The sequence below is a fragment of the Sinocyclocheilus grahami genome, unplaced genomic scaffold, assembly GCF_001515645.1.
Source record: "Sinocyclocheilus grahami isolate Dianchi unplaced genomic scaffold, SAMN03320097.WGS_v1.1 scaffold1280.1, whole genome shotgun sequence".
Taxonomy (NCBI): Eukaryota; Metazoa; Chordata; class Actinopteri; order Cypriniformes; family Cyprinidae; genus Sinocyclocheilus; species Sinocyclocheilus grahami.
This window is the reverse complement of record NW_015506459.1, coordinates 203,141-217,708: the sequence shown is the minus strand read 5'-3', so window position 1 is coordinate 217,708 and position 14,568 is coordinate 203,141. Positions and strand designations below refer to the sequence as shown.

Here is a 14,568-nt window from a genome sequence, read left to right as displayed (position 1 = left end):
GTCCCAGAAGGAAGCCTCTTCTAAAGATGATGCACAAGAAAGCCCGCAAACAGTTTGCTGAAGACAAGCAGACTAAGGACATGGATTACTGGAACCATGTCCTGTGGTCTGATGAGACCAAGATAAACTTATTTGGTTCAGATGGTGTCAAGCGTGTGTGGCGGCAACCAGGAGAGAAGTACAAAGACAAGTGTGTCTTGCCTACAGTCAAGCATGGTGGTGGGAGTGTCATGGTCTGGGGCTGCATGAGTGCTGCAGGCACTGGGTAGCTACAGTTCATTGACCATGAATGCCAACATGTACTGCGATATACTGAAGCAGAGCATGATCCCCTCCCTTCGGAGGCTGGGACGCAGGGCAGTATTCCAACATGATAACGACCCCAAACACACCTCCAAGATGACCACTGCCTTGCTAAAGAAGCTGAGGGTAAAGGTGATGGATTGGCCAAGCATGTCTCCAGACCTAAACGTTAGGTGGAGGAGTGCAAGGTCTCTAACATCCACCAGCTCCGTGATGTCGTCATGGAGGAGTGTAACAGGAGCAGTGGGCAGCCATTTATGTTGCGGCGCCCGGGGAGCAGTTGTGGGTTCGGTGCCTTGCTCAAGGGCATCTTAGTCGTGGTATTGAAGGTGGAAGAGAGCACTGTACATTCACTCCCCCCACCTACAATTCCTGTAGGACTTGAGACTCGAACTCGCAACCTTTGGGTTACGAGTCCGACTCTCTAACCATTAGGCCATGACTGGTGAACTCCATGCCCAAGAGGGTTAAGGCAGTGCTGGAAAATAATGGTGGCTACACTTTGGGCCCAATTTGGACATTTTCATTTAGGGATGTACTCACTTTTGTGGCCAGCGGTTTAGACATCAATGGCTGTGCGCTGAGTTATTTTGAGGGGACAGCAAATTTACACTGTTATACAAGCTGTACACTCACTACTTTACATTGTAGCAAAGTGTCATTTCTTCAGTGTTGTCACATGAAAAGATATAATAAAATATTTACAAAAATGTGATGGGTGTACTCACTTCTGTGAGATACTATATATATATATATATATATATATATATATATATATCAGGGCTGTGTATCACCAGCAACGTCACAATACGATACGTATCATGATACAGAGGCCACAATATGATACGGGACTGCACTGAATTTATTAAACACTGCATACCATAGGGCCATTGCTAACTATTGGCAGAACAGGCACTTGACCTCTTCATTGTGAAGGGCCTCCATAACTGTGCAGCTGTCAGTGTCATCTGCTTGCACTGATACATTGGCATTGTAGCATTTTTCCAAAAGACTGTTTTTTAATTCAAAAAGTGGTTTTGTGTCTGAAGAACTGACTCTCTCCCTGAAGTCTTGATGCGTGTCATAGCTTGGTGTAGATGGTGGCCTTTCTCCCTCCCTTGTTGATGACGCACCATATACATCATCAGCTTTGTGACGTCTAAATGTCATCTGACTAATTCTTTTCTGTTCAAGGTTTCTTCTGGTTCCTGCATTCCATCTACACTGCTCATCAGTGCAAGATAGCCCTGTCATACCACTGGCCACTGCATTTTGCACCTTTCAAAAATCAGAACATACTGTTCACTTTATTTACTTTATTATTAAACAGTACATCACCATTAGCACTTTTTTAGAGCTAAACAATTTTGTTATAACTGAAATTTATAATTGGTTAAATATTGCTGTAAAAAGTCTTTACATTGAATCACAGTCAGTGCTTGAAGTGGGCAGGTGTTGTGCCCATTTTCGACTCTGCCAAATTATTACCCCCCTCGTTGAAATCACTACCTGATAGCCTAATCCTAACCCCTCCCCCACACCTAATTCTAAACCTACCAATACGGGGGGGGTAATAATCTGGCGGGGGTTAGAATTGGGCACAACACCGACACTTATTTTTTCCCCCACTTCAAGCACTGCAGGTCTTGATCGTGCTGCCACCGTGAACTAAAGTTGCCGTTGCTTGTTGACATTATGGACGTTAAAAGTAAGTAAAACAGATTACAACCGTCGTTTCAGAGCTGTCCAAATAACTCTGTAACGCCTAACTAAACGCATCAAGCTGCAACCGGAAGTTCGAAGCATCCTCCATACGCGTACGCGCAAAGCATAATGGGTAATTTCGCGTTCCATGAAAAAGGTCTATAGGTAATGGCATATGTTTCATATTTACATTGTGCACTCCCCACGGCCACCAGGTACAATATTCTGATTGTTTGCATCTTGTTTTAAGCCCATAATAATAACATACGAGTTATATTGTAATGTGCTCATTCTAATATATTAAAATCATCTTAACATTGCTGGTAGCTTATCATTGCACAAATCAACACACTCTCTACGTTTAAAAAATAAAAATAAAAATTAGAAGAGTTCTAAACTAATGCGCTGTCTTCGTGGTTACGTTTGCATGCACGATTTTTGGTTCAATCAGACTGAATTCATTCCGATTTATGAATCTGAATGTAGTGTTTACATGAACGCTAAATAAAGTGATCGGGTTGATGTAGATAGAATAGATTTTTTTTACATGCGCACACTGCACAAATATAGAGTTTCTCACTGTTTGCACATAATAAACACTCTCCTACACTGTTTCTTTATTTGTTTCTAACAGCAGAATTAATATTTATCCATTTATGGAGGGGGGTTAACGGAAAAACTACTTTCAGAAAAGAAGCAAAAGGGTCGCTGCTTACTGTTATTTAGGTCAGGTCTTCTGTCACACTTCTACTGTGTCGGCGCAAGGAGAGAGCGAGGACACAGGAGAATCAGCTTCACAAACTTTATAGCAAGGAAACCACACGTAGAACAAGGTACTGACGTTTAGACCTGACAAACACAGACTGAACAGACTGGGGCTTAAATACACAGGATAACGAGGGCCAAATGACAAGACACACCTGAAATCAATGAACACAATCAAGACGAGGGAGAAATTAGGTCACGGAGCACATTAGGAGAAAAACAGAACAAACACGGGAACACAGGGCTGACAGGATGTCTAGGCTATTAAATTAATGTTCCACTAAATTATGCGATCTGAAGTGTTTTTGAGTGCTCTCTCCCATCTCCCTCTCTCCCAAAATGATTTTAAAAAATAAAATAAATTAAATATACCCATTTAATGAGTTTCTGTTTTTATAACATATGATAGCCTATAGGAGTTAGCCTATCATACAAACAAGTATGTTTTTCCGAATATCTGCACGATCGCAAATGTACAATAACCAAGTTCCTATGTATCCTTTAGACACAAAAAAATTAATTTTTCCCTGTCAAAAAGAAAATAGAATAAACAGCAGAACCGCATCTCCGAGCAACACGGTGTTTTGTTCCTCAGCGTTACACGGACCAGTAAATGATTCAATCAGGCTGTAAGTACAGTTGTTTGCGACGTTAAATGATTAGCATTTTAAACGAATCGGTTGATTTGACTCATTCATCAAGACAGTTACTTGCCAGCTACTGGCGGTTGTAGTTTCATATGTTAAAAAGTAGGCTACTGTAGCTTATTATTTCATTTTTGCAATCATTTAATATTTCTACATTAAAATGTTATATTTAAACTTGACATAATTTATGCAGAATCTATCTATGGATTTTGTTCATAGTGATTTCATTTGATTGTTAATAGCCAACATGTCTTTTTATTCGGATTGCATTTATTGATTAAATGTAAGAATCTGACAAAAGTACGTTTTTGTTTTTTTTTGCTCATTGTAATTTCAGGGTTTTGATAACACATCCTGTTTGTTGTATTATAAGGACTATTTAATATTTCATCTAAACGTTGACTGGGCTAGACATATGCATATTAATTGTACTATATAGGCTATGCACCTCAAAGCATATTTACATTTTTGAGTATTTTGTGTTACTCCATAATGATGTTCTAGTTGAGGGCATTTGTAGTGTATAGGTATAGGGCCCAAACATAACCTCAAACCCAGCGGCCCTGGACCCCATTTTAAAAAGCCCTTATATGTTCAATAGGCTACATTCATCAAGATGGCCAAAAACTTTTGCAAATTACATTAACTGTTAACGAATTATGGTAAAGTGTTACTTTAAACAGACGGGCTAAATAAAAAAATACAATAAAATCCTGTAAACAATGAGCTGTCAGTAGACCAAACCATCTTCAAGAGGCTGACTCTGTCCCGCCTTCACATTTCTCCGTCTCTGACGTGATGACAGATTTGGCTCCGCCTCCTCTGGATGTCAAGCCCCGCCCAGTCCTGCCCCTCAACAACTGCTTACAACACGGTTATGACGAGCTTTTAATTCACATTAACAGACTCACAGCTTCACTCGAATACTGCAGTGCATTCTGTCTTATTGATATTTCCCGAAGTGTTTACAGCACTGCCAGTGCACTTAAGCTTGTGTGTATTGACGGAAGGTAAGTGAACGAATAGGGCTGAACTTACAGCTGTTGTTGTTAGTGTCAGTGGTTTGTTTGCATGTCTCTTCGCCTGTCTTCAGCTTGAAAAGATCAGCGATGTTTGATGTTTATCACAGCGCCGAGTGTATTCAGCCAGTGTCTGAGGACCTCCAATGGAAATATATTTTACACGAACATAAATAAACAAGATACCAGGCGCGATACCGAACACAGTGGATAACGTTACTTGATTTTAATACATCGTTTAAACATCAAAACTGTTTGAATCAAGCTCTGTTTCAGCCATTTTCAGGGAAATGCTGTGGCTGCTTACCAGCCAGCTCTCCAAACATCCCCGGGGGCTTTGTCCTTGTTTTTCAGCTGCTGAATGTAACTTTTTGTGATTAAAAAGCACCTAAAAGTGCAAGTCAACAAACTGGTTCAGGTAAGATATCTATAAGAGTAAGTTTTAGTCTCCACTCCAGTGTCTTAGGCTACTGCTACTTATCAGTAAAATGTTGTAAGGAGGCTATATCTTGGCACAACATTTTGAAGCTAAATGTGGCTCAAACCATGTTTGGATATTTGTTAATATCTAATTTGCACTATTTGTGAAATATTGCTAAATATAGAGATACCCGCTGAAAAGTTACCGAAACCCATCAACCTTCAACTTCTATCATGACAGCTGAACATCTTGCCAAAATAAACAAATATTTTTTTCCCCTTTTTTCTTGTGTGTGTGTGTCTATTTGGTGTTCAAGGACCAAATGCACTCAAAGAAAGAAAACTATTATTTCTCCTTCTGGTTTTCTCAAAAATGTAGATGCAAATCAGCCTGATAGACCACAGTGAGCCATTATAGCTGCCTGCTTGGAGTATGTTTATTTTTTTTCATATTACATGAAAGAGTTTTAACCTACTTTTTTTTTTTTTGTGGAAGGAGGCCTATTTTGTTCTGTTGTTTGTCCTAAGGGGCATGTATTCGAAAAAGAGTGAGAGTGTTTTTTTGTTTGTTTTTTTTTATATGCTTGTATCAGCACCACCTAAAATTATTTTCAGACCCTACTATCCCCTATAACGATCATAAAATAGACGGGTAGTGGGAAAATCTCCTTCCTTTGCCCTTATGGTCTCCAGCTTGTTTGTGCAAGTCAGCCTTTGTGAAGGCCACCGGCCTCAGTATGCTGACTCAAGTTTTTATGCTGCATATCTTGCTTCAATAGTTAGAATTTTCTTAATTTTTGTGATATGTAATTTAACTTCTTTCAAGAGAGAGAGGGTAGACAATACCAGGTTGTCTGTTTTCTGGTTGCTTGCCTGTATTTTGTTCACGTACTTGAACCCTTTCCATACCAAAAACCAAGTATTTCAAATGCAGAGGTTGTTTGTATTGGCAAGCTAAATTGGAAGCATAGTATCTTTACCAGAAGTTGTGAAAACGTAATAGAAGACTTAATATTTGTCAAACATTTCAGTCACGAAATAGATTTCACAATGACTTAGTGGGCTTTTCTTGTATGAGAAACAATCAGACAAAGTGTTACAAGACTGAATGCTATCTGTTTAAATCACTCAGATAAGCAAATCAAGTCGTTATTCTTGTCTTTCTTGATTCTGATGCAATTAGATTAGAAGCAGGCACATAAACAGGCAGAAGTTGTGTATTGGCTTGTTTAGTAGGTGATAAAATCTACAAAAAATAACTAATCCAATCTAATAAATCTGAGTGCATTCATGCTTTAATGTGATCTTTTGGTGCCAAAGACAGATAAAAAGTAAAAAAAAATATTACTCAAGGTTTTTCTGTTTCTTTCTTTTTTTTCTCAGTGTTTAATAGATCTATTAAATCTGTCTACAGACTCAGAACTGAGAGATTTAATGATGACGACATCATGGAGCGATCGACTTCAGGACTATGCAGATCTCCCAGCAAACATGGATGGACTGGCGATGAAGAAATACAGGAGAGAGGCCTATCATAGGTATATCAGAAGAATAGACTGACTGTATAATAACTGTGTTTGGGTTGCTAGGCTTAGAAAGAAAGATTTGTCAGTTAGAATACAGAGACATCATCTCCTCAAAAGGAAAATGCATTTTGTGTGTTATCCTTAATTCTTTCTATTTAGATAAAGTGTCGTTTGTTTGCAATCCACTCATTTTAGAAGAGCCCATTGAGTCTAAGAGTTTATAATAGTTGTCACTAAGCATTCCATACTCCATGATTTTATGTGTCATGTTAAGAATGTAAGCAACTTTGTCAAGAAAAGATCCTATTATTTAGACAGCAGCTCCTCTGGTAAATTAAAATAAAGAAGAGAGTTACCTAATTATAGGCCAAACCCTGCAGCGTTGTTTTAAACTACATAGTGAACATGGGCACATGGTGACTGAGGAACATAGAGAAGCTTGTGCAACCCCACAAATATGGAATTTGCCATGCAGTGGCATTATGCAATCTTCAGTAGATAAGAGGGGTGCCATTTGGTTCTTCACAAAAAATCTGCACCTTTAGCACACACCGTCACTTGTGGTATTAATCCAACCGAAGGTCACATCTGTATTAGAATGTAGTTTACTCTTTGTACTATACGTGAACTTTGACTTTACATTTCTCTGTGCTGAAGCCAAAAGTTCACTGCCTTGTTCCATTACCCAGATAAGTGTGTTTAGATAAGGAAAAGTAAATGTCATGTGTCATGGCAGGGATTCCATACAGTCTATTTGAGGTCCAAAGGCAGTGGTTATTTCTGGTGTGTATGTATGTATGTAGTGAAAAATGTGTTAACTCTGTGGAACGTAGTGGTGGAGCTATAGAAAATGAAAAGAATAAATAAATAAAAGAATACGGTCCCGAAAATTGCTCAACCCTCATTGCTGTGTAGAATAAAATCATGTTTCTTTTAAGGCAAGGCAAGTTTGTTTATAGCACATTTCATACACAATGGTAATTCAAAGTGCTTTACATAAAAGAAATGAAAAAAAAAAATAATAATCACAGCAATAAAACAAGGAATTTAAAACTTTTAAAATTATTTAAAAATTGATTTAAGAGGTTTAAAATGAAGTTAAAACGGTTAAGAATAGAAAATGATTATACATAAAATATAGTGCAATCAGTTCGGACATTGCACAGTGCTCATTCAGTAAATGCACAGCTAAACAGATGAGTTTTGAGTCTGCATTTAAATGTGACTAATGTTTTAGCACATCTGATCTCTTCTGGAAGCTGATTCCAACTGCGGGCGGCATAATAACTAAAAGCGGACTCCCCTTGTTTTGTGTGAACCCTTGGTACTTCTAACTGACTCGAAAAAAAAGTGAACATATCTACTATGAATTTAGGTCCTAGGCCATTGAGTGATTTATAAACTAGTAAAAGTACTTTAAAATCAATCCTAAATATAACTGGAAGCCAGTGTAAGGACCTGAGGACTGGTGTGATATGCTCAGATTTTCTGGTTCTAGTCAAAATTCTGGCAGCAGCGTTCTGGATGAGCTGCAGCTGTCTAATGGTCTTCTTGGGAAGGCCGGTGAGGAGACCATTACAATAGTCCACCCTGCTGGTGATAAAGGCATGAACAAGTTTCTCCAAGTCTTGACCGGAAAAATATAAAAAACGTACTTACAGTCTGTGAGTCAGAACAGCCGGCATTGTAGTCTACTCTACCAGGGATAAGGCTAGGTAAATCTGGGTATCATCAGCATAGCTGTGATAGGCAATTTGGTTCTTTCTCATTATTTGACTTAGTGGGAGCATATACAGGCTAAACAAGAGCGGTGCAAGAATTGAGCCTTGTGGGAATCCGCATGTCATGGACGTCCACTTAGACTTATGCTCTCCTATACTCGCATAATAACCTCTCCCTTCTAAGTATGACCTGAACCATTTGATTACCATCCCAGAAAGCCTGACCCAGTTTTCCAGTCTCTGTAGAAGTATGTTATGATTGACCGTGTCAAACGCAGCACTGAGATCTAGTAGTACCAGCACTGATATTTTGCCAGAATCAGAATTTAAGCGAATATCATTTATTATCTTAATGAGCGATCTTAAGGTAAGTTTGTTTTTGAAAACTTCCAATCTGCTTATCAAGATGACATTTCAACCAGTGATACACAATTTCCACACCCATAAACCGTCAGCTGCACCTGAAAAAAAAAAATTCATTTTGGAGAGCAATCATTGACCAAAAGGATTCTAAAACAGCAATATTTAAAATTTGTTCAGAAGAAATGTCAAGAGACAACAACATTCAACAATATTGTCGTTGAAGAGCTTAACTGCAACTGGTTTATTACCTGAAAACTTGACACCCTAAACAGCAAACCAAGTTCAATTACTAAATTGCCTATTTAAACAAATTGAGCTACCCAAATACATTATTTTTTGGTTTGTTGGCTTAGTTTCGGTTTCTGTGTTTTTGTAAAAAAATTATTTTGGTGTGTCCCTATTTTGAACTAAATACTAAACAAACATTACTTAATCATTTTCACATGCATGTTTCTAAGTAAACAAACTTAAAAAGGCAATTGGCTCTTTTAGCTGAAAGGCAGGACTTCCCATTTCTACATTCACCATAATTTCTTCCATTCATTTTTATATGAGAGGTTCGTCTCCTCCCCTTTATAGTGTCTCTGGTACAGTATAAGTAGCCTATTACAGAATCGGGCAACAATGAAGATCCATTTGAGATACAAGAGTAATCTGTTTACCAGCTGTCTCTAACTAGTGATGCACACTCTGTTGTCTGAGCCACTGCACCTGCCTGGTTCTTCCTGCTGTTGTTGATTGTTCTAGATGTCTTTGAAGGGAAGCAAACAACCCCTAGCTCAACAACTGGCACAACAACAGAGAATGCTATAGAACTGGCACAATCATTTTTGCAACAAGTCAGAAATTCAATGACAAGAAAGCAGAGAGAGGGGGCTATTGTTTGCTGTGGGGGTAACAGGGTGAACTGGGAAATGGGCTTGACAGACCAGCTAGAGCAGTGACATCCACTCAGAATGCAGCGCACAGGTCTTACCTGGAAAAGTGAATCATGGGATGTAGTCCAGTGTTATGCCACAACAAGGTAGGATTGATCAAAGTAATAGTTTTTTTTATGGTAATAATGATTTTCTTTTTAAATTTTGTAAATTTTTATAGGGTTGTAAAATGTTTAACACAGGCCTGACGATTCTGATGATCATTTCCGATTTTAAATTTTTTTGTGTGTGTAGTAAAAATATATTACTTTACATTTATTCAGCTGCTATATAAAAATTTAGAATTTATTTTAAGTTGTTGAAATTGTTCCTTGCTACAGTATAGACTTTGAATCTCTTGTAAAACTATGAATACAATGGCAGTTTGTGGTTTATCTATGTCAGTATCAGATTATATGCATGCACAGAGAGTGATTCAGAATTTCCTTTGCGTTCATATCGTGGCATTAGATGGCATGGCTTGTGGACTAAAGCATAGAGCTGTAAGTGTGCAAAATAATAATTGCAGATCACTCAGCATGGTGGCCTCGGGTATGGGAGTTTATTTATTGCTTGGAATGCCATACTGTAGTAGTTTGTAATTTTTTTCTTTCTGAAAGTTAACCCATTTTTCCTGAAATATAAGTATCTTGAGAAATTTTATTTTTTCCAAATTAAATTTTTTATCAAAATTGAGAATTGCAGAATATTGCAACCAAATATACCCCTGAATGTGTCACATTCTTCCCCAGAGTGTTTGTGAACAGAAGTCTGGCCATGGAAAAGATTAAATGCTTCGGCTTTGACATGGACTACACTTTAGCAGGTAAGGTGTTCCCTATTTTCTTTGATGATTACGTTTAAATGTTCACAGTCCAATTCCCACTTTGCGTCTACAGCACTAGGAATGTGCCGATTTCTGAAAAATCTCAGAAGATCTGTCCTTATGTTTGGGTGTCTCTTGGAGCCAGTAACACTCTTGCTTAGAATGTCAGGGTAAACATACAGTAGGGTTCTTCGATATATTTAGCCACTCCTTGTCTGGTTTTGGAGTCTGGAAAATCGAGGTGATGTCTCGTGTACACAAAGTGCCTCATTTTATGTGATCTAAACCCTGGAGTTTGTTTTTGGCTAGGGGCTTAGATTGTTGGAATGACCATTAAAATAAACAAGCCACCATATTTACAGCTTGAATTATTTATGACATTTAGGTCAGCCAAGAACCTGAAATAAGAGAGAGTTTGGTTCTTATGGTCAACACTTTAACATGGATCAGATGCATTGGGTTTCTGAAATCCCTTTGCTTTCTGTTATTGGTCCCAGGGACTCAGATGGTGGATAAGGTTCTCACTAACCAGGATTTGGGCCATGAGAAAGCAGATCAGTTCTTTGACAGTTAGAATGGATGACATGTCTCATAGCCAGCAGCTAATATGGCTTAAGCTAAATTCTGAGGCCACTCAGCTGTTGACATCCTCCACATTATAGCTGGCTGTAACCAAGTGCAAATGTTTACAAGTATAAAGCTATATTGTTTCTTATCCTCTGATCAAGTTGCAACCACAATTTAGAGGTCCTGAAAAATCCATAACAGTCAATAACAGGAAACGGACAAAAATTATTTTGCAAACATACCGTAGTCTTACAATCTTGAGATGTCTTTTTAGCCAACTATCTTTTGATCATTCTTGATAGATAGCTAAATGAGAATTCTGTCATCATTTACTCCCTCTCATGACTTTCCAAACCTGAATGCAAAAGAAGAATGGTTTGAAAGTCCTAGGTTTCAAAACCACACCGGATCACAATGACTTTCATTGTATGGTCAAAAAATAACATTGAGACACTTTTCAAAATATCTTCATCTATGATAAAAAAAAATGAAAGTCATACATTTTTGGAATGACATGGTGAGTAAATGACAAAAGTGTTTCATTTTTTTGGGGTCAACTATCCCTTTTAAGGTATAATAAATTACTTTTTTTTTCAGTCTCTTTTATTTATTCCATTATGTTATACTCAAAAGCCTCTCAAGACAAATTTTCACTCTTTACTCTTGGATGAGACCAATTTTCCTTTTCTGTGGCTCTACAATAGAATATTAATAGATGTTAGCATTTATTGTTGATCTTAAAATGCTTTGAGAAGCATTAAACCAAACCATACAGGGTTTTAAGACCACTTTCCAAGCCCTGATTAATATTTCCTGTTGCTTATTCCATTCCATAACCAAATCCCCTTTGTGATTGGGACCAGCATGCAAGATAATACCCTGCACGTGGACAGATCTGTGGCACAAACTCTCTATCTAAGCTTGGTGTTGACAGCTCTTCAGCCTGACAGTCCATTAAATCACAGATGAAACCCGCCACCTCTGCATTCTTTGAATAGACACAGGACAGAGAAATAAAATGCTGTTTAAATGGTATTTTAACTTCAGAATGCTTCCGATCTTTTAAAAATCAATTTAGCAAATTAAAGGGTAACACTTTACAATAAGGTTCCATTAGCTAATGTTAGTTAATGTGTTAACTAACAAGAATAAACAATGAACTACATTTTTTACAGTATTTATTAATCATTCTATTTATTAACTTATGTTAACAAGCACAAGTTTTAATTTTAATAATGCATTAGTAGATGTTGAAATTAACATTAACTAAGATTAATAAATCTTGTAGAAGTATTGTTCATGCTTGGTTCATGTTAACTAAAGTAGTTAACTCATGTTAACTAATGAACCTTATTGTAAAGTGTCATCAATTAAAGACTTGGAAAAAAAAATCTTTAATCTTTAAGGTTGTATTCTAGGGATGCATGATATTTGATTTTTTTTTTTTCCTATATTTTTCAGCTCATTTTGGCCGATAACAGATGCCGATACCGATATTTTTTCTTTTTGCTTGGAAAAAACACCAAGACTCTCCTGTGCAGAGATTATAAACAAATTATATTTAATTTTAATAATTTAATTAGTTTTTAACAAAAACTTACTTGTTAGATAAAAAAACAACAATAATGAAGTTATTTTATAATGAGAGTTCATTGAAAGCTTTGAAAATAACTAGAAATCAACTATAAATTAATCACTGCATTTTTTTTTCTCTTCAGACAGATGCAGTGGTAACCTTAACATTTTATTTGAAGATTTAACATTTGTAGATGGTCTAAAGCATTAGAGATTCTGAAAATCCTGAAAATCTTTTAGAGCTCCTTGCATTTAAGTTTGTATAATCTGTTTGGAAAAATATATCACACATTAATGAATAAATCTGTACATATATATATATATATATATATATATATATATATATATATATAGTGATTTAATTTACAAGTGACATGTTTGTAGTTTTTATTCATGTAAGCTATAGCTTCTGACCTTTAAATCAAAACATACTGGTGATTTTATGACATCAGTTACTGCTTTATTTAATCAGAAATACAATCTTAATGTTATTTGTGTATTTTACTTTAATTTTATTACAAGTAGGCCAACAGCTCCCCCTAAGTAAATAAAATGCCGTACTGAACACACATTAGGACCTGGGGGAGGCTGCCTGCCGCTGCTGGTGCACTAACTGATGACTCTCATCACACAACAAACTTGCATTCTCAGATTAAATGCAGCAATCCAAAACAATCTATTCACCATTCAAACAAAAGTTTGCTTCAAGAACGACCACACTGCTGATGTGATCTTATTGATAACACACCCAGACTACATGTGAGTTATTCGTCTTATCGGCAAAGCATATCAGCATAATTTTTCATATCGGGCCGATGTTTACATTTTAAGCCTTTATTGGCCCAATTCTGATAACATCGTGCATCTCTAGTGTCCTGAGAACCTGACAGCAAAATCCAAAGTCAACCATAGGCTTAAAGGGATATTCCACCCCAAAATGAAAATTTTGTCACTAATCACTTACCCCCATGTCGTTCCAAACCCCTAAAAGCTTTGTTCGTCTTCGGAACACAATTTAAGATATTTTGGATGAAAACCGGGAGGCTTGTGACTGTCCAATTGACTGCCAAGTAAATTACACCGTCAAGGTCCAGAAAAGTATGAAAGACATCGTCAGAATTGTCCATCTGCCATCAGTGGTTCAACCGTAACGTTAAGAAACAACGAAAATACTATTTGTACGCGAAGAAAACAAAAATAACGACTTTATTCAACAATTTGTCTCCTCTGTGTCTCTCCGTATCACTGTAGCACCATTTTGGAGAATATCTGCTGAACGCAAGCAGCGTACGCTCTTCTATGTTAGCCGCGACACAAGGATACGTTTTCTACGTGTATTTACGCTTTGTATTTGATCGAAAACCGAGCATCCGTGCAGCGCGGCTGACACAGAAGAGTGTATGCTGCTTGCGTTCACAAGCCTCCCGGTTTTCATCCAAAATATCTTAAATTGTGTTCCGAAGACGAACAAAGCTTTTACGGGTTTGGAACGACATGGGGGTAAAGTGATTAATGACAAAATTTTCATTTTGGGGTGGAGTATCCCTTTAATGCAGATAAAGCATGTTAGTTAGGGAGAACTTGATGAATGGACTGAGGGGTCGAGGGAGATTGTTTACCTTGCAAAATGATACAAATTTTATTTTCTTGCTGAAGGTAATCTGAGCTATGAACTCCAGCCTGACATCGTACCCTCATTCTGAACACACATGCATATGTAATATTCTATCTAAGAATGTATGGAGAAAGAAACATGAATCTTCATGGTCTTAGTGGCCCTAGGCCGACACATAGGTCATTGTAAACAAGTTTGGAGCTACAGAAAAATAAAGAAGTATTTAAAGTTTCATGTAGTGGTGTAAAATACATTTTCTTAATAATCAGTTTAATAGAGTGTAGAGCTTCAGTGTAATAGAGTGGACAAGTAGGACACTTGTTTGTGTCATAACCAATAGTTATTGTTTGTGACTAAGGCATAATTTAGCTGGCGTCATCTTACTGCCTTCAGTAATATTGGAGAAGAAAGCTCTCTGGTGTCAGCTTAAATTGGTGATGAAGAAGATTTTGTCTTGCCGATGAAAACTCTGTTGAAAAGGGAGTTTACTGGTCTTAGCTGGTCACCAGGCAAGGTGTTGGCCACAGACCAGATAAACGAGCTTAACAGCTTTGCCAGGTTAGCAAACCATGTTTGGTTGGTTTAGGGCAGGGTTCTCAG

General features: G+C 37.3%; 2 protein-coding genes across 2 annotated transcripts in view; one reads left to right on the top strand and one right to left on the bottom strand.

Moving 5' to 3' along the window:
• The window catches only part of LOC107568789 (alpha-internexin-like), a 16,061-nt gene extending 9,298 nt beyond the window's left edge, over positions 1-6,763 (bottom strand). Inside the window, exons 1-2 of the mRNA XM_016254770.1 lie at positions 6,758-6,763; positions 736-745 (exon numbers count right to left, since the gene is read on the bottom strand). Coding sequence (XP_016110256.1) covers positions 736-743 — 8 coding nt within the window. The 5' untranslated portion in view covers positions 744-745; positions 6,758-6,763. The remainder of the gene's footprint in view (positions 1-735; positions 746-6,757) is intronic.
• LOC107568788 (cytosolic purine 5'-nucleotidase-like) overlaps positions 4,274-14,568 on the top strand; it is a 28,886-nt gene continuing 18,591 nt past the window's right edge. The window contains exons 1-3 of the mRNA XM_016254769.1: positions 4,274-4,429; positions 6,273-6,396; positions 10,138-10,211. Coding sequence (XP_016110255.1) covers positions 6,293-6,396; positions 10,138-10,211 — 178 coding nt within the window. The 5' untranslated portion in view covers positions 4,274-4,429; positions 6,273-6,292. The remainder of the gene's footprint in view (positions 4,430-6,272; positions 6,397-10,137; positions 10,212-14,568) is intronic.